The following is a 26,183-nucleotide window of genomic DNA, read 5'->3' as shown; positions in this document are numbered from 1 at the left end:
GGGTCTTTTTATTTGTTTTTATCACTATTGACAATGTTGTCTTTAATAGTTTTTACTGTGGTGAATGTTTTTTTTGTGAGAATTTTATTAATAAATATTTTCTATTTTTGTGACTATACAACTGCTGTGCGTTTCTCTTTGGAGATACTCTCTCTTGGTATATTGTTATACCCAAGTCCTCCCCTCCTTTTCTGCCTGTTACTGAACTCTGGAATTCCCCACCCCTCAATAGGGGTGAGCCTGGCAATATGCACTTCACTTCTAATTCAATCAATTGTTGATTTTCCCTTTTTTGACCCATTCGGTCTACTGGGGTTAGGAGTCTGGTGGGGTGAGGAATAGACCACTCATTCAAGACATCACAGGGCTAAACATACGTAGGACTACCAGGTTGGTAAAACAGTGATATCAGAACAGATTCAATCATACAGTTTGTAATGTACATAGATTTGCAAAACAATGGGATAAAGGAATATATGAACTATATATTTTTCAATGTCCTTCCTCGTTTATTTACACTTTTAAAGTCTTCAATGTCCATTTCACTTGGTCAAAAAGGTATTTAAAAGAATTTGAATGGGAAATCCAGAATGAAAGCTGTGGGATCATACCAAAGGGCAAGTAAACCCCTCATTTAAGCCATATGGGGGACGTGAAAAAAAACCAAATGGCCTCTGTTTTTAGCAGATATTTAACCAGAGCTTTCTTTCTTGGTCCTAATTTTGGTTGTGCAATGACCCAAAATGTGAGTTGACATAATTCTCCTCCATGCATCTGCCGCATAGGTCTGCTTAGGGGTCCATCTTTAATTTAGTGCTATATCACTAGTAGGTTCCAAGACCTGCCATCAGAACTGAAGCCGTAACCACGTAGAGTCTAAGACACAGGCACCTTGCGGCATAGATCACTCTGAGCTACAGTTGAAAAATGACTTCAGTTGGATCGTACCATTTATTTTAGATTCAAGAATGCTTTTGTTGTTGAAATAAGTGCATGTCTTTACAGTGGCCACATTTCAAACAACCCTTGTGTGTCATTCCGGTAGCCAGGTGTATATTAAGGATTGTACTGGGATTTTCTCAAGGTAACTATGCACCAGCATCTCTCACCTTCTATGTGATCATTGGATTTTTGAGGAGGACACTATTAAGAACTTTATCATCATGTTGAATATTCCAATAACGTTTGACGATGTTGAAAATCTGGCCTGATTGACGAGCCAATAATTTGTAGGCCATTTTCTTCTATTTTTGACCCAGTAAACTTTTTCTTGCGATATCCTTAATCTTTTGACATGATTTTTTAAGCTCACACATTTTATAGCCTCTGCGGGTCGAATTGTTCCACTAGTAATGCACTCTCTGCCTGGAATGCCGACTCTGGTGAGCCTTTACATTTTCGCATGATTTTTCCCTAGTTGGTATGTCTCTCTTTAGAGATGTTGGGTAGTGGCTATCTATTTTTCAGTATTTGTATTATGCAGCTTTATTTTCACTGCATCACGTAATTATTATTTATGATATACAGCCACATGTATATTGTACTGGGTGTTGTATATTACATGCAATAATCTTTGCATTTTATCTCACAATAAGTGTGAGATTTTCTCCTTTAGCACGGATTGTTTGTACTTACTCACTTTCCATATGTGATTGTGTTCATCACCTTAGCGCTACATTTTTGTTTCACATTTATTCTAACTTCGTTTGAGTGTCAGCTGCTGATTCTATTAGAGTAGCGCAGTGTCTTCCCCTTTGTTACAACCCCTACCAGTGCACTTTAAAGTGGTGCGTCTCCAGAATAACGTGCATTTGACACAAAACTAGTATGGGGCCTGGTGCAGTTGATCAGGTGCTACTTGCAAACTGGGCTAAAAGCTTATGCTGCTAAAAGCTTGCGTTTTCTAAAAAAACATATGTTTGCTAAATAGCTTATGTTGCTAAAAGCTTGTGTTTGCTAAAAGCACATGGTTTGCTAAAAACATATCTGCATTAGGCGCATAGACTTGTGTCTGCATAAGGTAAATGACACATGCCACATAGACTCAGGTCTGCGTAGGCACGCGACACGTCGCACAGACTCAGGTCTGCGTAGGCACACGACATGTCGCACAGACTAGTGTCTGCGTAAGGCACAAGTTGCATAGACTCTTGTCTGCATAAGACACGTGTCGCATAGACTCATTTGCGTAAGGCACATAGACACGTCTACACAAGACACATTTTGCATATACTAGAGTATAAGCCGACTCAAATATAAGCTGAGGCATCTAATTTTACTACAAAAAACTGGGAAAACGTATTGAGTCGAGTATAAGCCTAGGGTGGGAAATGTGGCAGCTACTTGTAAATTTTCAGGATGTGGTGCAGCACAACAGAGACTGCCAGCATCACTGTGCCCATCAATGTAGTCCCACTGTGCTCATAACCACAGCCTCACCATGCCCGTCATTGCAGCCTTACCATTCCCATCACTGCAACCTCACCAGGCCCATCACTGCAACCTCACCAGGCCCATCACTGCAACCTCACCAGGCCCATCATTTTAGTTTCACGCCCATAATTGCCGCCTCATTGCAGCCTTAATGTGCCAGTCATCGCAATCTCACTAGTAGTGACTGTGTGCCCATTCATCCAGTAAGTACCTGGATTGCACAGCGGTCATCTCCCGCTGTATCTTGGAGCTCAGTGTGAAACTTTGGACCGCACTGTCACAAAAGTACCGCCCTCTCTCGTCCTCCCTTACACAGCTGGAGACTGCTGCGTCTCAGCTGACAAACTTTCGGCCGCGCTGTGACAAAAGTACAGCCTTCCTCCAACACCAGCTTGTGTGATAGACACAGGGTTTTGTTTATCACACGAGCTGGTCTAGGAGGAGGACGGGACTTTTGTCATAGGGCATCCGAAAGTTTCACACTGAGCACCAAGACAGCGGTCACCGCTTTGTAAGGGAAGGAGAGAGGGCAGCGCAAGCAGCCTAATGTCCGGTATCCATGCCCTGAGTATAAGCTGAGGGGTTTCAACCTAAAAACGCAGCTTATACTCGAGTATATACTGTATATTTTAATATATATAAAAAAAAAATACACACACATACATATACACACACATACATATATATATATATATATATATATATATATATATATATATATAAATAACACACACACTCTCTCTCAGCGCCATAGCCATTGGGAAATAGACTTTTGAGTACTGCCAGCATTGCTGCAGAGCTTGAGGGGGTGGGGAGTCAGCCTGTCAGTGCTCAGACCATATGACGCACACTGCATCAAATTGGTCTGCATGCCTGTCGTCCCAGAAGGAAGCCTCTTCTAAAAATGATGCACAAGAAAGCCTGCAAACAGTTTGCTGAAGACAAGCAGACTAAGCACATGGATTACTGGAACCATGTCCTGTGGTATGATGAGACGAAGATAAAATTATTTGGTTTATATGGTGTCAAACGTGTGTGGTGGCAACCAGGTGAAGAATACAAAGACAAGCGTGTCTTGCCTACAGTCAAGCATGGTGGTCTGAGTGTCATGGTCTGGGGCTGCATGAGTGCTGCCGGCACTGGGGAGCTACAGTTCATTGAGGGAACCATGAATGCCACCATGTACTATGACATACTGAAGCCAAGCATAATCCATTCCCTTTGGAGACTGGGCCGCAAGGCAGTATTCCAACATGATAATGACCCCAAACACACCTCCAAGACAACCACTGCCTTGCTAAAGAAGCTGAGGGTAAAGGTGATGGACTAGCCAAGCATGTCTCTACACCTAAACCCTATTGAGCATTCTCAAACAGAAGGTGGGGGAGCGTCTCTAACATCCATCAGCTCCATCATGTTGTCATGGAGTGGAAGAGGACTCCAGTGGCAACCTGTGACGCTCTGGTAAACTCCATGTCCAAGAGGGTTAAGGCAGTGATGGAAAATAATGGTGTCACACAAAATATTGACATTTTGGTCCCAATTTGGACATTTTCACTTAGGGTGTACTTACTTTTGTTGCCAGCAGTTTGGACGTTAATGGTTGTGTGTTGAGTTATTTTGAGGGGACAGCAAATTTACACTGTCCTACAAGTTGTACACTCACTACTTTTTACTGTAGCAAAGTGTCATTTCTTCAGTGTTGTCACATGAAAAGATATAATAAAATATTTACAAAAATGTAAGGGGGGTACTCACTTTTGTGAGATTAAAAAAATATATATACACACACACATACACACACACCCACCCATGATGCATAGACACATGATTGTCTATAAACTCATGTATAAATATGTGCTTACATTAAACGGTATAGTTTGTTTGCATTTTACTACATACGCAATTGCATGAACAGCAATAATACTTGTATACTTGCATGCTTGCATTCCTAGGTACCTACATAATGGGATACCTGGGTACCTGCATACTGACATACCTACGGTGTTGTATAGCGGTGGACTAAAGTTGTCTAGGTCTGCATCCTTGTGGAACTACGTATTAGTTTTTGTTTAATATAGTCACTTTATTATGTACCGTTTAGACTAGTTAAAAGACTCCAGAAGGGAGAGGCGGCTGGGGCAGACGGGTACATCGCCCTCAGGTACAGTGATCTGACAGTGTTCACGTCTCCTGTTGGACCAATGGCATCAGGGGTATCTGAGCCACTGTGGCGCCTAATCTTGGATCAAGTCTTGTTAGTACCTGGATTGGAAACTTCCCAGGAATACCAGGGGCTAAGTTTTTTTCTCTCCTAAGTAAAAGAGGCATCTGAGGCTGCAGTGTTTTGAGAGTATGTCAAAGCACAGGTTTTTAGGGCAGTCTGAGGTGGTTTGCTCCTTCTTTAACCAGCAGAAATCTGGTAGGTTAAAAACACACCTCTTGGGACTGTCTGGGTCTGCCACAGAGTCAGTCTTTTGCCTTGCATTGGCTCATGGAGCAGACGTTATGGGCTCATTATTGTGACACAAGTAAATGGTAGTAGTTCCAAAACCAAATAGGGACACAAGGTCCATCTTAAGTTCTCAAGCCATTGAGCATCCTTCTGTTTTAGATCTAGGCTAGATCTGTTCAGTGATGACCTCTCTGCAAGGGCTACATTTTGGGGTCCATAATCATCTGTAAACGCATATCTTTGTGTTGTGGCTTGCTTCCAGGCTTAACAATTTCTGTAATTGCAGTGGAAAGTCATTTTTTTTAGGCTCTTCCCTTTGTATTGACGACAACTACGGAGGGTTCACAAAGTGTCAAGCCCCAGTGCTGGGCTTGCAGAAGACACCTCAATACTCATTACTTGCATAATCTTTCATCAGGAAGCAGTCGCTTCCAGGTGTTCCTTTGATATATTTCTGCAGGCAGAAGATGCATTTAGGTCCAAGCATGTTCCTTACATACTGTCCTACTCCAGGTCTTGGTAGAGGATCATTCTCTGTCTGGAACTTGAAGATCCAGGCACTGGATTGCCAGAGGGCTCTGTTCCCGGAGCAATGCAAAAATTGGTGGTCAATATCCTTTCTTTTCAGAAATTTGGAAGATAACCACTGATGCCAGTCTCTCCAGTTGATTTGAGGGTAACTACAGTTCAGTGGGCTTGGTCTCCACAGGAAGAATACGGCCCATCAATATCTTGGAATTTTTGGCCAGTATGCTTTGCTCTGGATTATGGGACAAACCAGTTGTAGGTTCAATATGGAAATGACTCTGCAGGCATATATATATATATATATATATATATATATATATATATATATATATATATATATATATATATATATATATATATATATATATATATAATCAATCAACCACCAGAGGGGCAGCAGAGGTCATGCGACTCAGGGAAGTAAACCACATTCTGTCTGGGGAACTCTGCAGGTGAATCGACTAGATTCCAAGTTCTACAACAAGTTGGGACAGGTGTGTCCGGGACGAGAGTCCCACTGCCAATAAGGGTAGATGAACTGGTAAAACCTTAGGGACCGATTCTCCCATATTTGAAGTTTTTCCTCTGTTTAAGCTTATGCCACATCTTTCGAGAAGAATCCGGGAGGTGGTGACACTGATATTAATGTTGGACGAATTAGCCCAGGAGGGCTTGGTACACTGACATAGCAAGTCTTGCAGGGGTTGCTCCTTGGACACTCCCAGTCCAGCGGGACCTAAAGGTCTCAAGTCCTGTATCTCAGCACTGTTGAGCCCCTGGAAGCCAGCTTCAGGGAACTTCAATTACAGGACTTGAAAATATTTTTTTGCCTGGGGTGAAGCCGGGAAGTGAGTGAGATTATTTTTTCTTTCCCCAATCGGTAGGGGACAGATTAGCCTTAAGTACCATTAAGGGTCAGAGTTTACCCCTATACATTTTTTTTTTTTTCCAGTGGCCATTGTTTCTCACTTCTTGGTTCATACAGCATGTATCTTGGACAGTCCTGCCCGTTGGTCACTCTATTGTCCTTGGGACTTGAATTTGATCTGGACTGTCCTTACAGAGGCCGCTTTTTGAACCAGTTGGGAGATTCTGTTAGTCCTTTATCTCGGAAGGTGGCTTCTTTGGTTGCTATCACTTCACTAAGTGGAATGTCAGTTGGCGGCTCTTTTTATGCAAGGAGCTGCTCTTGGTCTTGCATCATAAGATGATGTTTCATCCTCATCTATTTTTATTGCCTAAAGTGGTTTCTTGTTTTCACTTGAATCAGGACAGTGTCTTGCCTTTTACTTTTCTCCTAATCTGCAGTTGGCAGGAGAGTGCGCTACATATTCTAGAGGTAGTTCAGGTGCTCAGGATCTACTCGAGCAGTAGGCACAGGTCAGGAATCCTGGTTTATGCAGCCTGAAGTGCCCAGGAAGGGCAGGTGGCATCCAGGTCAAATAATTAGTGGTGGTTCTGCCAGTTTATCATCGATGCCGATTGTTTAAAGGGCAAAATCCAATTTTTTGTGGGGATTCTTCGCCAGGTATGGGGAGAGTATCTTGGGCCATCCGTCATCAGGTACCAGTGGCCCAGGTGTGCAAGACCACCATTTGGTCTTTGGTTTATACATTCTAGATTGTAAGCTCTAATGAGTAGGGCCCTCTAATCCCTCCTGTATGGATTTGTATTGTAAGTGTACTGTCTGTCCTCATGTTATAAAGCAATGCGCAAACTGTAGGCGCCAAATAAAACCTGTATAATACTACTACTACTACTACATCTACATCTACAGGATTTTTACGGGGTGGATGTCAAAAACATGGACTATACTGCCTTTGGCCTCAGCGTATTACAAATAGCAGAGTATGTCCTTCTCTGGTGGCAGTTTCTATGATGGTGTCTCCCTCCCCTCAATGTATATTGCTTTGGGACATCCCAAGTAGTAGTTATAATAATAGTAGTAGTTATAATAACCAGCTCTGTATCCTGTGCTGTACAATAAAGAAAGTACCTGTAAAATATATTTTTCTTTGAGTGCATCACAGGACACAGAGGTCCCTACCCTCTTTTGGAAATGTATTGCTAGCTACAAAACTGAAGTGCTTCCTGTCTAGGAAAGGTTATATAGGGGAGGACTTCCCGTTTGATTGTTCTGATTGATCTACCAGTCACCTATATGTGGTGTATAACCCAAGTAGTTATAATAACTGGCTCTGTGTCCTGTGACGTACTCAAAGAAAAGGATTTTAACAGGTAAGTATGACGGAAAAAATCCTACTTTGGTTATAATTAATTTCACTAGTGAAGTACATGCCAATTTCAGTCACGTTTAAATAGTCCACAAATTTCACAAAAGGTTTCATTAGTGCTCTTCCATAATATAAGGACGTCCTCAAAATGCACCCAAAGTAGGATTCTTGAGATATACTGATCAATAATATCAATGAATACCTGGGTGCACTCCCACCGGTCCAGAAATAAGTTGGCATATGTAGGTGCACATGCTGTGCCCATGGCAGTGCTTTTGTGCTGTTTATATATTTATCAATCAAATAAAAAGTTGTGTTCCAGTATAAAACTTCAATAGTTCCAAAATTAATTCTGTATGCATCTGGAAGAAAACTCCTCTGGTGTCCAAGAACCTGCAGGCTTGATTAGATGATGTCTAATGTTGCTAGAGGGCCTCTACATCCAAACTAGCTAGCCACGTCTCTTTGTCCAAGACTATGCCAGTCAATTTATTGACAAAGTCCCGCGTGTCCTTAACCTCTTCCCGCCCTATAGCCGAATGATGGCTATAGAGCAGGCGCTTACGTCCGGGAGGCCGTCCCTGGACGTCCTGGTGTTTACGTCCGCAATGCGCGCCGGCGCGGGCGTGCATCGGGGAAGTTCTGTGTTTGCCGTGTCCCCCGGAGAGAGGCAAACACAGATCGCTGTAAACGGCCAATCACAGCGGCCATTTACAGCGCGATCAGCGTGTCCAATGTGAGATGATCTCATATGTAAACATATGAGATCACCTCTCAGCGCCGCTCTCCCTCCTCACACAGACAGCATGTGAGAGGGGAGAGATGAACGGCTGCAGCGGCCGTAAGTGGGAAAATAAAAAAATAAATTAAAAAAGTGCCATCCGCCCCAGTGCCATCCTCCCCCAGTGCTACCTGTTAGTGCTATCTGTCCCCAGTGCCACCTGTTGTCAGTGCCATTTGTCCCCAGTGCCACGTATAAGTGCCATCTGTCAGTGGCACGTGTCATCAGTGCCACATAGTGCCATCTGTCATCAGTGCTACATATTAGTGCCATCTGTCATCAGTGCCACGTATCAGTACCATCTGTCATCAGTGCCACGTATCAGTGTCACGTACCATCTGTTGTCAGTGACACATGTCATCAATGCCACGCGTCATCGGTGCCACGTATTAGTGCCATCTGTCATCAGTGCCACGTATTAGTGCCATCTGTCATCAGTGCCACGTATTAGTGCCATCTGTCATCAGTGCCACGTATTAGTGCCATCTGTCATCAGTGCCACGTATCAGTGCCATCTGTCATCAGTGTCACGTGTCATTGTCCTGGTGCTCCAGGGCCTTCAAAAGTGTAATAGGTAGTCAACAAGTTAGATGTGTAATGTATGCTCCTAGAACGCCTGATGGTGCTCCCTGCATGTTGGGCCAGGCTGTGAAAAAGTTCCACACATGTGGTATTGTAATACTCAGGAGGAGTAGCAGAATTTTTTTGGGGTGTCATTTGTGGTATACACATGCCATGTGAGAGAAATAACCTATTACAATGACAATTTTGTGGGAAAAAATGAAAAATCTTAATTTTGCAAAGAATTGTGGGGAAAAAAATGACAACATCAAAAAGCTCACCATGCCTCTTACTAAATACCTTGGAATGTCTACTTTCCAAAAAGGGGTCATTTGGGGGGTATTTGTACTTTCCTGGCTTGTTCGGGTCACAAGAAGCGAGATAGGCCACCAGTACATCAGATGTGATCAATTTTGTGCGATTTGCACCACAGCTTGTAGACTCTCTAACTTTCACAAAGACCAAATAATATCCACCAATTTGGGTTATTTTTACCAAAGATATGTAGCAGTATAAATTGTGGCCAAAATTTGAGAAGAAAAATTAATAATCTGCATAATTCTGTCACAGAAACAAAGAAATATGCGTTTTTTTTCTACATTTTCGGTCTTTTTTTCATTTATAGCGTAAAAAATAAAAACCCCAGAGGTGATCAAATACCACCAAAAGAAAGCTCTATTTCTGGGGGGGGAGGACAAAAAATTAATTTGGGTACAGTGTTGCATGACTGAGTAATTGTCATTCAAAGTGTGAGCACTGAAAGCTGAAAATTGGTCTGGGCAGGAAGGGTGTTTAAGTGCCCAGTAAGCAAGTAGTTAATATATGATAATTCATGGACAAATGCACGCATAATGAAATCTATATATTGGCTAGCCCCTCTGTAAGATTGCAATTTCTGGACACAACTGGATGACTAGGTGGTCTATCCTGATGTTTGTGCACCTTTAATAGCGCAAAAAAGGTTGCTCAGCTGTCCAGGGAGCCCGCAATGTCACGACCCCCCCCCCCCCCCCCGGCCGATTCATCCGTCGGCTCCGGTGCAGGGGAACCGGCAGTGGAGCCCGCAGGCTTAACAGCTGGTTTTCTACTGCACATGAGCAAAAGCACAGCGCTTTCCGAATGGCCCTTTGTTTTCTGAGACACTCACAGGTCCCAGAAGGCAGCAGGGAGGAAGGGGGAGGGACAGAGACAGAAGAGGAAATGACGTACCTCGCTGGGGCAAGGCTGGGACGGAAGTTCACCCCTTTACTGCATAAAAACAGAAAAAAATTGTATATCCAAAAACAAGGGTTGGAGGGGTGGTCTTTAGTTTAAGACCAAGTAGCAAAGTTGGGTGGAAATCAGCTTTAAGATAAGTGGGTTTCTCCATCAAGACAATATTCCCTCCCTTGTCAGCTGGCTTGATCACCAGTGACATATTTTGCAATTCTTGTAGCGTTTTCCATTCAATGAATGAGAGATTAAAGGATTTCTGTCTACCACTCCTTTCCCACAGGGACTGTAAATCTCATTCAACTAGTTTAACAAATAACTGGATATTGTGGGAAGGATGGGGCATGGTTGCTTCTTGGCTTGAATGGGGAGAAGGGACCCTTAAAATGTCCCTAATTCCTCCCTCACATTCATTTTGTAAGGATTCTAGAAGTCTTAACGATTCTATATATTTTGAAGTAATGTCTTCAACTTGCTGTATAGGCTTATCCTTATATTATTTTCTCAATGCTAATTTCCTGGCAAATAGGTTGATATCCTTTACCCACTCAAATCAAAATCCTAAGTGGGTAAAAAGAACACCTCTTTTAAGCACTGCCACGAGTCTACCGGCGAGTTCTATATCAGACAGATTGTATACCTGATTACTATATATCAAGAATATATAACAAGAATTTTGTCTTCATGGAGAGACCCTTCTATCTTTAGATGTGCTACGACATCTTAAGTAATGAAGCCAACTATGGAGTGTTATCAAAAGGATCTGACACCTGAATACCTGGACAAACTAAGAAGTATTCTAAAGGGAGGGCTTGAGAGAGGAGCACCCTTCAAAGTCATTCATTTATGCATTCATCATTAACAATCACCCCCACAATCACAACCTTTTATGCACTACCAAAAGGTGCACAAACATCAGGATAGACCACCTGGTCTTCCAATTGTGTCCAGGAATTGCAATCTAACAGAAGGAGGCTAGCCAATATAAAAGATTTCATCATGTGTCCATTTGTCCATGAATTATCATAATATATTGAGAACATGTGGGACTTTGTCAATAAGTTGATGGACATAGTTCTAGACAAAAAGATACATGGCTAGTTAGTTTGGATGTAGAGGCTCTCTATAGCAATAATGGACACCAGCTTAGCTTACAAGCCTGCAGTTTGTGGATGCTAGAGGAGTTGTCTTCCAGATACATACAGAATAAATACTGGAACTATTAACCACTTTCAGACCGGACCATTTCGCTGGTAAATGACCAGAGGTCTTTTTACACTTTGGCACTGCGCTGCTTTAACTGGTAATTGCGCGGTCATGCAATGTTGTACCCAAACAAAATTTGCGTCCTTTTCTTCCCACAAATAGAGCTTTCTTTTGATGGTATTTGATTGCCTCTGCGATTTTTATTTTTTGCGATATAAACGTAAAAAGACCGCAAATTTTGAAAAAAAATGATATTTTCTACTTTTTGTTATTAGAAAAATCCAATAAACTCAATTTTAGTCATACATTTAGGCCAAAATGTATTCAGCCACATGTCTTTGGTAAAAAAAAAGTCAATAATTGTATATTTATTGGTTTGCGCAAAAGTTGTCACATCTACAAACTAAGGTACGTTTTCTGGAATTTACGCAGCTTTTAGTTTACGACTGCCTATCTCATTTCTTGAGGTGCTAAAATGGCAGGGCAGTACAAAACCCCCCCAAATGACCCCATTTTGGAAAGTAGACCCCCTAAGGAAATTGATAAGAGGCATGTTGAGCCCATTGAATATTTTATTTTTTTGCCTCAAGCGATTGAATAATGACAAAAAAAAAAATTTTTTTTTTTTTTTACACAAAGTTGTCACTAAATGATATATTGCTCACACATGCTATGGGCGTATGTGAAATGACACCCCAAAATAAATTCTGCTGCTTCTCCTGAGTATGGGGATACCACATATGTGGGACTTTTTGGGAGCCTAGCCGCGTACGGGGCCCCGAAAACCAAGCACCGCCTTCAGGCTTTCTAAGGGCGTAAATTTTTGAGTTCACTTCTCACTACCTATTACAGTTTTGAAGGCCATAAAATGCCAAGATGGCACAAAACCCCCACAAATGACCCCATTTTAGAAAGTAGACACCCCAAGCTATTTGCTGAGAGGCATGTTGAGTTCATGGAATATTTTATATTTTGCCACAAGTTGCGGGAAAATTACAAACTTTTTTTTTTTTTTTTTTTTTTTAACAAAGTTGTCACTAAATGATATATTGCTCATGCATGCCATGGGCATATGTGAAATGACACCCCAAAATAAATTCTGCTGCTTCTCCTGAGTACGGGGATACCACATATGTGGGACTTTTTGGGAGCCTAGCCGCGTACGGGGCCCCGAAAACCAAGCACCGCCTTCAGGCTTTCTAAGGGCGTTACAGTTTTGAAGGCCATAAAATGCCAAGATGGCACAAACCCCCCCCAAATGACCCCATTTTGGAAAGTAGACACCCCTAAATTTAGGGGTACACTAGTCAGACTAGGTAATAAATGGCGGGTGCCCTGAAACTATAAAAAAATAACTAACCAACCAGCGTCACCTGTAACAGTTATATGGTGATCACTGGTGAAAGGGTTAACTAGGGGGCAATTAGGGGGCTTTATGCGGTAGTATATGGGGGTCCCTGGCGCTATAAAAAGCTGCAGCGAACCTAAATACCTACCTGCCTAACTAGCGTCACCTGTGACACTAATACAGCGATCAGAAAAACGATCGCTTATTAGGCTGGGTTCACACTGGAGCGATGCGGGAACGCCACGAATGCGCGGCGGGTTCCCGCATCGCATGCCTCCCGGCGGCAGTTCACACTGCCCTATGCGAACTGCTGGGAGTGTCAGTGAAATGTTACTGACACCCCCAGATCAGTTCGCATATCGCAGTGCGATCTGCAAACTCGGATCGCATGGTGTGAACACCCATGCGATCCGATTCTGCTGCGGGCCAAAAAAAGGGTCCCGTGCGAATTTGCGGCGGGTGCGGCGGGTGCGGCGAATGGCTGAACTCGAATCGCACAGAGATCGGATGTGATTTGCACTGCAGTGCGGTGCGAATCACATTCGTTCTCATAAACCGCTGCAATGTGAACCCAGCCTTAGTGACACTGGCGACGGGGGGTGATCACGGGGTTAAACCTTTATTGGGGGGGTTAGGGGGGTACATTAGAACTAAAGGGGGCTAACTCTAACTGCCCTAACAGTTATTACAGTCACAAATGACACCAATGCAAAAAAAAAAAAAAAAAAAAAAAAAAATGACATTGGTGTCACTGTGACTGGGGGGCAGGGGTAATTGGGGGGGTGATCGGGGGGTAAAGGGGGGGTGTGAGTGTGCCTGGCATGTTCTACTGTGTGTGTAGAGTGTTGGTGCAACTTACTGATCCGCTCTCCTCCGTGTCGGAACGAAAAATACCGACACGGAGGAGAGAATACATCACTTCCTCTCCTGTGTTTACATTACAGGAGAGGAAGTGATGTCACCGGGGATTTCTATTCGTCGGGAGCGATCGCGAGGGGGTGGCCATGAATGAATGGCCGTCCCCTCGTCCGGGATCGCTCCCGTACGAATACCGACCGCCGCAGGCACCGGGCGGGGGCCCGATCGGGCCCCCGACCCGCGGGAGGCAAGGGACGTACATGTATGTCCTTATGCCTGCCCGTGCCATTGTACCGACGTACATCGGCGTGCGGCGGTCGGCAACTGGTTAAAGTGTATACTGGAACACTATAAATTTAGCCATCAAATAAAAAGTAAACCGCGCAAAAGCACTGCCACGGGCACAGCACGTGCACCAACACATGCCGTCCTATTTCTTGGTTGTTGGGATTGCACTCAGGTATTCATTGATATTATGGATCATTATACCTCAAGGATCCTTCTTTGGGTTTGCTTTATAGATTAAGTCTTTAACCTGTGGAAGGGCACTAAAGAAACTCTTGCGGAATTTGTGGACTGCTTAAATGCAAATGAAAAATCGTCATGTTCTTCACTAGTGAAATTGATTATAACAAGATCAGCCATCAAAATTTAAACTCGCCTGCTCGCATTTGGCGAGTGAAATTATGAGTAGTGTGAATGTGGACAGGGCTTTGCTGTTCCGGGAATGTATAGCCAGTGCCTTTCCCGCCGTGCACAGTGTGGGTATTTCAATAGCAACTGCCGCCTGGGACAGCCCCTCTACACCCCCCTCCTGCCGCTCATCCCTGCCCCCTGCACAGGCTCACATTGAAGGACATTGCAGTAGAAGGAGTCCTCTGCCTGGGACCACCCATCTTCACCTCCTTCCTGCCGCTCAGACCCCCCCCCCCACACAGGCTCGCAGCGAGGGGCATTTCAGAAGGCACAGTCCTTCGCCTGGGACTGGCCCTCTCCACCTCCCTCCTGCCGCTCATCCCCGCCCTCAGCGTTTACATGATATCTGACCCCTTGAAAGCAGCACACATGCTTGAGGGGGTTGGAGGCATTAAATGGGGGATATAACAAGATGTGTGCTGGGAGGAACGGGGGGTTAATTGTAAGCATAGGTCTTAATTATATTTATGCCTCAAAATTCCACACCAATACCTATGCCTCCAATTCCACTGCATTGCATTGAGACTGTATTGATGGGCACTGCCGGCCAATAGGCAGCACTGACGGACCAATAACCGCGAGGCTGCATTGATATGTGGCACTGATAGGCTGCACTGATACAAGGAACTGATCAAGTAGTTAATATTTATTTTTGTAACTTAAATGCATAAAGTGCATAAATCATTTATCAGTGTCATTTCACAAGATAAATTTATGAGGGTGTGTTTAGGAGTAGAATTAGGGGCAGGGCAAGGGTTGGGTGGGGCAACTGGGTGCGAGTAACTCTTAAGGCATGGCTAGTAGCTCAGGACTTGAAATTTTGAGCCCTGATAACATTAACTTTTTGATTGACCATCACAAGGGATGCCAATGGCACAATTCAGACCCCAATATATTGTAAGCCGACAGCCACAAATGCCCTACTCCACTGGGATAGTCACCACCCAACATCTCTAAAGAAAAGCATACCCACCGGCCAATTCATATGAGTGAAAATGTAATTGCTCAACAAAGCTGGCATTCTGGCCAGAGAGTGCATTACTAGTGTAACATTTCGCCCGCAGAGGCTAGTAAATGCACGAGCTTAACCACTAGAGAGCCGCACTATAGCCGAATGACGGCTACAGCACGGACACGCTTTGCCGGGATGACGTCTATTGACGTCGTCTCGTGCACGAGCGGCCTGCGCGCCCCCTAAGGGGGTGCCCGCGGAGCGCTCTGTGATCAGCAAGTCTATGAGACTCGCCTCATCACAGATCGGAGCGAGGGGTCGATCCCGACCCCTTACCACGTGATCAGCTGTCAGCCAATGACAGCTGATCATGTGATCACAACAGAGCCGGTAATCTGCTATTTTTCCTCCTCGCTGACAGCGAGAGGAGAGAAAAAAAAAAACCCCGATCACCGGCGGCCGTGAGAGGGACTTCAGTCCCGATCACGGCGAGCTGGAGTCAGCTCATCAGTGCCCACCTGCCCCCTGCCAGTGTCACCTATGTGTAGGAAAAAGTGCCACTCATCAGTGCCACCCATTAGTGCTCATAGTGCCACCCATTAGTGCCCATAGTGCCACCAATCAGTGCCCACAATCTGCCGCGTCAGTGCTGCACCTCAGTGCCACATATCCATGCCCATCAGTCCCATCTATCAGTGGTACCCATCAGTGCCACCCATCAGTGCCATCTTATCTGTGCCGAGCTTTGCCCATCAGTGCTGCCTTAACTGTGCCTATCAGTGCAGCCTATCAGTGCCCACCAGTGCCGCCTCATCAGTGCATTTCAATGAAGGAGAAAAATGACCTGTTTGCAAAATTTTATAACAAACTATTAAACATGATTTTTTTATTTTATTTTGCATCTTTTTTTTGTTTGTTTAGCAAAAAATAAAACTACCAGCTGTAATTAAATACCACCAAAAGAAAGCTCTATTTGTGGGAAAAAAATTATAAAAATTTAATTTGAGTACAGTGTTGTATGGCCGCGCAATTGTCATTCAAACTGCATCAGCGCTGAAAGCTGAAAATTGGTCTGGGCAGAAGGGGGGTTTAAGTGCCCAGTAAGCAAGTGGTTAAAAAAAATATCCTTCACCTTTTTGATATTTTTCGAGAGAAAGTTCACTGGGTCAAAAAAATAAATAAAAAAATGGACACAGGCAGGCCTACAAATTATTGGCTCATATTCTAACCAATCAGGCCAAATTTTCAACATCAAAGGTTATTAGAATATTCTACATGATGATAAAGATCTTAAACTGATTGTAAAGGTTTGTTTAAAAAATAAACAAACAAACATGTCATACTTCCCTCCGCTGTGCAAGGGTTTTGCACAGAGCAGCCCCAAGCCTCCTTTTCTGGGGTCCCCCCCAACAGCACTCCTGGCTCTTCCTCATCGAGTGCCCTCATGTGGAGCCGCATTCCATGGGGGGTACTCGTGCAGACACGATCTCGAGTCCTGCTGCTGCGTCCATTGGCAGACAGCAGGACTCGGCCCACCCTCAGCTCCTGTGTCACTGGATTTGATTGACAGGAGCGGGAGCCAATGGTTCCTGCTATCAATCTATCCAATGAAGACCCGAGACAGTGGCTGGAGCTGCTGGGCTTGTGCTCATCGCTGCAACAATCGGGTTCAGGTAAGACAAAGGGGGGCTCTGGGTGGCCACTGCACCACAGAAGGTTTTTTCACTTTAACCATTACAGCCCGAAAAAAAATATATATTTTTAACACCCTAAAGAAAATGGCAGTCGCTGCAATACTTTGTCATACTGTATTGTGAAAGACAATGTTACGTCGAGTAAACATGTGGTATGGAGATGGGTGGGGACCATACCACAGATGAGAGCCAACCCGATCGCTTCTGCCACTGCTGGCGGCTTCAGGAAGTGGTGGAGGGCAGAGGATACCGGGTTTATGGTAGTTAGCTGCTGCCATAACAATGATATCCCTCTTCAAAGTACCGACGTATAACGACGGCAGGTGGTCTAGAAGTGGTTAATGCATACAATGTAAACCGTGTACAAACCACACATGTGCATTATCACTGCAATCGTTCAAGCGAGAGCAATAATTCTAGCACAAGACATCATCTAACTCTAAATTGGCAACCTGTAGAAGTCTTTAAAGTGTCTCCTATGGAGATTTAAGTACTGTAGATTGTCGCCATTCCACGAGCATGGGCAATTTTAAAGCATGACATGTTAAGTATCCATTTACTTAGCGTAACATCATCTCTCACATTATACAAAAAAAAATAATTGGTCTAGCTTTACGGTTTTGGGTTTCTTCCAAAAAAATGTAAATGTAAATATATATATATATATATATATATATATATATATATATATATATATATATATATATATATATATATATATATATATATATATATTTGCTGCTGAAAATGCGGACGCCAATTCGCCATGAAGTCATGACATTTTGCATCACAAAGCAAATTTGACGGATTTGATGATGTCATCGTGGAAGTAACATAGAAAACCCTATAAACAGAGGAAGTGAAGGGGTGGCCTCAATTTTATTTCAAACATATGGGGATAGTTTGGTCCCCTCAATTTTATTTCACTTTTTATTTGGTGCGCATATTGTTTTCACGACTAAGTGCATTATTTGAGCGAAAAATTTTGCGTACTTTTGGGCGCACCTTTATTTTTTTTGGGGTTCAGCATGGTTTTGTGGGGAGGGTGTTTATGAGTAGTGGCAAGCAAGATTTATTAAAGGGATTGAAAAGTCAGAAGGTTTCTGTTACCTTAAAGCATGAAGATGATAATTAACGAAGCGCCATCCGGGACTCTCCCTCCTGATTGGCTGAGAAACAGCAGCGGCGCCATTGGCTCCCGCTGCTGTCAGTTAGCCAATAAGGAGAGAGGGGGGTCGGGGCTGAACTGCAGCTCAATGTCTGGGTGGACAGACAGAGCTGCAGCTCTGCTTGGGTGCCCCATAGTAAGCTGCTTGCTGTGGAGGCACTCAAGAGGAAGGGGCCAGGAGCACAGAAGAGGCACCTAAGAGGGAGGATCTGGGCTGCTCTGTGCAAATCCACTGCAACAGAGCAGGTAAGTATGAAATGTTAGTGATTTTAAAAAAAATGTATTCTATAAAAATAACAAAGTATATTCTGTACGAGGCAAAAGTGATCCGTAGTAGTGGCTTTCTTGGCTGGGAGTTTATTCTCAGTTATTGGGATAGTGTAGTCCTATTTTGGTTCAGGCAGTATAATTTTGATAGGTACTGACAGTATTAGCTTGTCTTGTGAGGAACCTCTGGTATATTTTGCCTAGATGACTAGTTACACCCAAGAGGAGGAGTTCTCATCACAAATACATGTCAAGATCAGTATGAATTCCTAGTGGACAGCCTGGTTTGTTTCAGAGCTAGACAGGCTTCTAACCACCAGTGGACAGACAGGCTAGCCAGATTTCTGAGTTAATGTGTTCAGTCACTTTAGCTGTGGTCAGGACTGCATTTATTACTAATAAGGGCTCTTTATGCCACAGTAGTTACCCCTAGTATACCTTCTGGTCCAGGCAGGAACTACACATATATGAGCTACTGTTAGGAAAAGCCTTGAATGTGAGCAAGCCTCTGGTTTTGGAGGTGGCTATTACAGTGTATGCCTGAGGTAATACTCAGGAAGGATCACAGGACTTGAACCAAATATTAGTCAAGACCACCATGAACTGTAAGTGGACTGCCTGGTTTGATCTAGTCCAGTGTCTGATAGATGCAGTAACTCCAGCGGACAACCAGACTATCCCGAATCTCTAGTAACTGAGGCTGGAGTTGTTCAAGTTATATATATTTGGCAAGGAGGGTTCCTTTCTTCCTCTTTTTCCTCTCCTCTGGTTACTGTATTCACAAAATCACTGCTTATGTCATTTGCCAAATGAATAAATACTAACCCTCCCCTGAAGTATACATAAAACACACAGTCAAGACATTTTATACAATTTAGAATAAAAGTTATGTTTTAATTTCAGGGGCCCTGGTGTGGAGGGTAATGTACCCTTTGTTCAGCTAAAAGTATTTGATTGCCAGAATAGGTAGTTTCTCTTTGTACAGTGAGGGAAAAAAGTATTTGATCCCCCTGCTGATTTTGTACGTTTGTCCACTGACAAAGAAATGATCAGTCTATAATTTTTTGGTAGGCTTATTTTAACAGCGATAAACAGAGTAACAACAAAAAATCCAGAAAACCACATTTCAAAAAAGTTATAAATTGATTTGCATTTAAATTAGTGAAATAAGTATTTGACCCCTTTGCAAAACATGACTTAGTACTTGGTGGCAAAACCCTTGTTGGCAATCACAGGAGGTCAGACATTTCTTGTAGCTGGCCACCAGGTTTGCACACATCTCAGGAGGAATTTTGTCCCACTACTCTTTGCAGATCCTCTGCAAGTCATTAAGGTTCCGAGGGTGACGTTTGGTAAATCGAACCTTCAGCTCTCTCCACATATTTTCTATGGGGTTAAGGTCTGGAGACTGGCTAGGCCACTCCAGGACCTTAATGTGCTTCTTCTTGAGCCACTTTTGTTGCCTTGGCTGTGTATTTTGGGTCATTGTCATGCTCAAATACTCATAGTATAGTATTTGTATTTGCTGAGCATTGCCAGATTCCAACAAGTCATTTGGCTTGACAGCCCAGGCCACAATAGACGCACAGACAGTGGAAGTCCAAACACAACTAATTTTTCCCATCTAGCTCTCTATCTGGTGCTCTTACACAGGACATTTGTCTATTAAATTTAAAACCTGCATAATTTGTCATATTTACTTTTTATATTGGAACCTTGACTCCTGGGGTCAAATGTGGAGAGTAAGTCTGGATCCAAAGCATTAAAAACAGCATCTAACCATTGCAATTTCTTAATAGCACACAAAATATTCCCATGCCTTTATATTAGCTAATGTGCTAAAAAGAGATAAAATAGTGCCACTAAAAACGAAATTTTAGCAAATCCCTCTATAAAACAACAAAAAAAAAATGTTTATATTATTATAATTATTATATTACCTGCAGATAGGTCTTGAAAACGTGCTTTGCAGATCTTGTAATCATTTCACTAATTAATATTTTCTGAAAAAAGATGAACAGAAGAAACAAATCATAACGGGGTTTTTTTTTTTTTTTTTTTTTTAACTATGAACATATACATGCAAACACCCAAAAGTAGTGCAATCAAACATATACATTGGTGTCAGGTATTTCTGATCAGAAGAGGGTGAACAGCTGCTTTTCTGTATTGATGACAAACAATCAATGTGAAATATCAGGTAACCCCCTTTGCAAGAAGACTGGTGAGCTGATAAAGTCTATGGTGGCCATAGGAAATAAAATGTTAAAATATTGATAAAGTGCTTGAATTTGAAAGATGCTGAACCAGGCTGTTTCCCCTGCAGTCTCTTGTTCTTTGACATAATCAAAAATATTTTTAAAAAGTCTGTACTAAGGAAGTAAGGAGGCTACAATTTCTGACCACCCCTCTGTCTAATAACGTTGCCTACTGAATTGAACCTGGCTGTCAGGATCATTAATCAGCTTTAGTACATTCTCAGGCACCCTGCAACAGGAATGCTGTATTCAGGGTGTGCTTTGAACAATAAATTTGATTGTAGGAATGCTAATTGGTGTACAGCTGTCATTAGTTTTGATCTTGTGAATGCAGCTGGAGACAAGCCACGAAGGAGCCAGCACCTAAATGTAAAGAAGCATTAAGTGGAGTCATCGTTTTGCTTATTAGAATATCAGCAATAGCAACCTCCACTGCTGTTCTCGCAGCACAGGCTTTATTTAAATAAATAAATGTTGTTTTATTTAATAGTACACCCAAAGTTAGTTTTCCTTTTTCAGAAAGCAGTGAATCCATAGACAATTTCCACAGTAAGATAGCCATCCTATAGCCTTGCTTTGTTCCTTAAGCCTAGTACACGGGCCAAAGTCCAAGGGACATGACCTAAAAAATAAAATAAAAAAAAAGTCTGCCATCCCCTGGTCAAAACACAATATAACAGCGGGGGAAATTGCTGTACTAACATCACAGTACAGCAGCTCCGACCTGAGCTGGCAGGTTTTTTTTACTTTCAGCCGGGAAGATTGAAACAAAAAAATAAAAAAAATAAAACACACACACTAGTAGTGTGTACCAGGTTTTAGTCCTACAATCTGCTGAAAAGAAAAAAAAAAAACACAGACTTCTTTACTTACATAAACATGATCTAATTGGGATGGAACAGGAAACTTCTTGACAATTTCTATGACTTTTCCAAGATAGCGCATATTAATTCCTCTCTGATGCATAGCTTCAGCTAATGAGGGTCCATCCATGGGAACTACATTATGGTCAAGGCAGTCCTTAATCTGTAAAGCAGGATACAGCATTACACATGGTCACATGGAGCACTTGGTGTACAAACACAAAGCTGTAACCACTAAATCAGCGTATAACAATATGCCTGCCCTTTGTGTGTCATGTCTTACTAAAATAGCACCATTATATTACCAAACCTATTTACTGACTTTGCACCCAAAATATTTAATTCCTTTTATGGCCAGAGCAATTGTGAAGAATTAGACTGTTTGTTGATTTTAGTGGCTATTTTTAATTGAAGTCTTAGGCTTAATGTACATGGGACGTTTTCACAACCTCTCCTGAACGATTTAACTTGATAAATAGTAACCCACGTTTACAACGTCCATTTTGCATTTAGCCAAAAATGAAAAACACCTGTAAATGAAATTAAGCTAAACAAAAGTTGCCCCGTTTAGAAGCGCTTGCCGCTCGAAATGCCTCTAAACTCAGCGTCTGAACTAATTTTTTTTGCTTTCCAAAAGGCCTCTATACTCAACTGCCTAAAAAGGACGTTAAACAAACCTGTGTACATGTACACATAAGAGAACATTGGATGAGTTCAGAGGCAGCTGTAAAAAGCTGCCAACTGCCTCTGAATGTTCGTTTACCAGCAGCAGTGTACATGAGGCCTAAGACCCCTTTCACACTGGAGGGGTTTTTCAGGTGCTACAGCGCTAAAAATAGTGCCTGAAAAAAGCCTCAGCTGCAAACCCAGTGAGAAAGCCAGAGTGTTTTCATTCTAGGGCACTGCGCTGGCAGGGAGTCACAAAGTCCTGCCAGCAGCTTCTTTGCAGCTGTGGAGGAGCGATGAATACACACCGCTCCTTCCCATTGAAAACAATACGGCAGCGCTGCTATACCGCTGCTGCAGCGGCATTTTGCAGGTGGATTTAACCCTCTTTCGGCCGCTAGCGGGAGTTAATACTGCACCGATAGCGGCCGAATAGTGCCGCTAAAAATGATGGTAAAGTGGCGCTAAAAAATAGGATTTCTATAACAGCTTACCTGTAAAATCCTTTTCTTTGAAGTACATCACTGGACACAGAGCCATAGAAGTTACTATGTGGGTTATAGGCCACCTTCAGCTGATGGACACTGACTGGCATGCCCTAAGACAAAAAGTGCCCTCCCTATATAACCCCTGAGTACCTCAGTTTTGTAGCCAAGCAATACACGTGTATAACAAAAGAAGGGAGGGCCCTCTGTCAAAGAAAAGGATTTTACAGGTAAGCTGTTATAAAAAATCCTATTTTCTTATCGTACATCACAGGACACAGAGCCATAGTAGTTACTATAGGAGACACAACAAAAAAATTGGGCATTAAGAGACTAGGACTCATCATACTGCAGCCTGCAGTACACCACACCCAAAGGCGATATCCTCATGACCTTTTACAGCGATCTGATAGAATATAGTAAATGTATGGATTGAAGACCAAGTTGAGGCCTTGCAGATGGAGGCCTGGTGATGCACTTCCCAAGAAGCACTAACAGCTCTGGCGGAGTGTGCTTTAACATGAAAAGAAGGAATTTTCCTCTTTAGACCATAAGCTTGAACAGTCACTTAATGAATCCATTTGGAAATAGTCAATTTTGACACTGCCTGTCCTCTTTTAGGACCTTCTTAGCAATATAAACAAAACATCTGGTTTTGCGAATCTGAGTGGTCACCTTTAAATAGACTTTGACCGCTCTCATTACATCAAGGGAATGTAGTGACCTATCTTCCATAGATTGAGGTTCTGGGAAAAAAGAAGGAAAGGACAATATCCTGGTTTAAATGAAAACCTGTCACTACCTTTGGTAGGAATCTAGGATGATGCCTTAATACCACCTTATCCTTATGAATAATCAAATATGGCTCTTTACAAGAAAGAGCCGCCAACTCTGATACTCTTCTGGCAGAGGATAAGGCAACCAAAAAAAAATGATCTTCCTCGACAAGAGGACCAAGGGAATATCCCATATAGGCTCAAAAGGCTCTTTTTTTTAAAGCCAACAGGACTAAATTCAAATCCCAAGGGTTCAGGGGTGTCCTGACTGGAGGATTAATCCACGTTACCCCCTGAATAAAGTTACGAGCCAGAGAGTGAGAAGCAAGAGGCCGTTGAAACAATACCGATAAGGCCTACACCTGGCCCTTGACAGTACTCAAGGCCAGCTTAATTTCCAATCCCATCTGTAGGAAATAAAGGATCCTACCTATGACATATTTTCTAGGGTGCCAACCCCTGGATTCACACCAGGAGACATATGCCTTGCAAACTATAGTGTATGACTCTGGAGGCCGGCTTCCTAGCATTAACCAAAGTAGACACTACTGAAGGTGACAGCCCACGGTCCTTTAGAATGTGGGTTTCAATAGCCAAACAGTTAAATTTAGCATTTGTAAAGTAGGATGGAATACCAGACCTTGCGCGAGAAGGTCTGGCCACAGTGGCAGGGTCTAAGGGTCCCCTACCGCCATCTTTATGATCTCGGCAAACAAAGATCTCCTGGGCCACCAGAATCACCTCCTTCCCTTCCTGCTTGATCCTGTGAAGAAGGCGCGGAAGCAGCAGGACCTGAGGAAACGCATAGGTCAGTGAAAACTGATCCCATGGAAAGACCGAGGCTTCTGTTCTGCATGCCAGTGGATCCCTCGACCTTGACATAAAGTTGTTGACCTTGTTGTTGAACCTGACGCAAACAGATCCACGTCTGGAATACCCCATCTTTGACATATTAACTGAAAGATGTCGGGGTGAAGGGACCATTCTCCTGGAAACAATTGCCAATTTTCTATCCCTGGAATGAAAATCTCAAATAGGCAAGGAATGGTGCTTTCTGCCCAAGTTAGAACATGATTCACCTCTTTTTGGGCTGCACGAGTCCTCGTACCCCCTTGGTAATTGATGCAGGCCACAGCCATGGCATTGTCGGATTGAATCCTGACAGGACAATTCCATAGTCTGAACATCCAGGGCTCTAGGGCCAGACGTACTGTCCGAATTTCTAGAATATTGATGGGCAAGGTCCTTTCTGACTTGGACCACTTCCGTTGTTACTAGGGATGCACCGAATGGTTTTTTTGGTGCCGAAACCGATACCGAAAATGAAAAATACACTAGGCCGAAAACCGAAACCGAAACAGCACCGATACCGAAAATGACTGTTTTCAAAAAATATTTTTATACAGGAGGTGGTCAGAGGCTGGCGACACGGTACAGGAGGTGGCCAGAGGCTGGCGACACGGTACAGGAGGTGGCCAGAGGCTGGCGACACGGTACAGGAGGTGGCCAGAGGCTGGCGACACGGTACAGGAGGTGGCCAGAGGCTGGCAACCTGATAAAAGAGATAAGTGCAGCCAGTGTTGCCCCCTGTGACGCAGCCAGCGTTGCCCCCTGTGACGCAGCCAGCGTTGCCCCCTGTGACGCAGCCAGCGTTGCCCCCTGTGATTTCCCCCGTTGAATGCTGCTGGATATCAACCACCATTTGAGGCTCTGATGCACCTCGGGGGATAAGCGTATTGTAAAGTCCAAAGCCTGGACCTTCTTGTTCTAAGTCGACAGAATACTGTTTTGCAGCAGTCTTGAATGAAACTGCGCATAAGGAACGGCCTCGAAGGAGGCCAACATCTTTCCCAACAGCTACATGAAAAGCCGAATGGAAGGATTTTTCTTTGTTTTGATAAGCTGAATCAGTTCCTTTATGGAACTGATCCTTCCCTGGGGTAAGAATACCTTCTTTTGAACTGTATCTATGATCAGCCCCAAGTACTGCAATCTCCTTGATTGTTTTAAGGAGGATTTTTGTAGGTTGAGAATCCAGTCTAGGAATTCTATGTAACTTATGGCTGAGAATAAACTTTGATTTAGACAGGTAACTGGCTGATATACTAAGAGCAGATCGTCTAAGTAGGCTGGAATTGTTATACCCTGAGCCCTTAACCTGGCTAAAAGGAGGGGCTTTGTGAATACTCGAGATGCAGTAGCTAGACCGAAAGGCAGAGCCACAAACTGAAAATGACGATTTCTATACCTCGAAGCACAGAAATTTCTGATGAGTGGGGAAAATTGGCACATGGAGCTAGGCATCCTTGATATCGATCGATGCCAAAAATTCTCCTCCTCGTAGAATGGAGACAACCGATTGGATTGACTCCATGCGAAAGGTACGGATAATCAAGTGTCAGTTTAGATGCTTGAGATCTAAAATGGGTCTTACACCCTCGTTTGGTTTTGGTACCGTGAAAAGGTTTAAATAAAACTCTGATCCCTGCTCTTCTGCGGGAACCTCTGGTATCATTTTCTGAGACAAGAGATGATCCAGAGCCAGAAAGAGAGACTTCCCTTTCCCTGGGTCTCTGGGAACGTTTGATCTTAAAAAACGAGGAGATGGGAATTCTCGGGATTCTAGTTTGTAACCTAGAGAAATGGAGGAAGCCACCCATCTGTCCTGACAATGTTCCTGCCAGATCTTTAAAAAGTGTAGAAGCCTTCCCCCCCTTCGAGTGAGCAGGGATACCCCTTCAT

General features: G+C 43.3%; 1 protein-coding gene across 3 annotated transcripts in view; it reads right to left on the bottom strand.

Annotated features, from left to right (window-relative positions):
• The window catches only part of CLUH (CLUH binding protein of NUMT mRNA), a 156,747-nt gene that overhangs the window by 51,420 nt on the left and 79,144 nt on the right, over window positions 1-26,183 (bottom strand). For all 3 annotated transcript variants that reach the window (XM_077480490.1, XM_077480489.1, XM_077480492.1), the window contains exons 14-15: window positions 21,525-21,677; window positions 20,334-20,396 (exon numbers count right to left, since the gene is read on the bottom strand). In XM_077480490.1, coding sequence (XP_077336616.1) covers window positions 20,334-20,396; window positions 21,525-21,677 — 216 coding nt within the window. The remainder of the gene's footprint in view (window positions 1-20,333; window positions 20,397-21,524; window positions 21,678-26,183) is intronic.

This window comes from Lithobates pipiens, unplaced genomic scaffold, assembly GCF_037356315.1.
Source record: "Lithobates pipiens isolate NorthernLeopardFrog02 unplaced genomic scaffold, aLitPip1_a1.2 Scaffold_16, whole genome shotgun sequence".
In the NCBI taxonomy this organism is placed as follows: Eukaryota; Metazoa; Chordata; class Amphibia; order Anura; family Ranidae; genus Lithobates; species Lithobates pipiens.
This window is presented reverse-complemented; position numbering and strand designations above follow the sequence as displayed.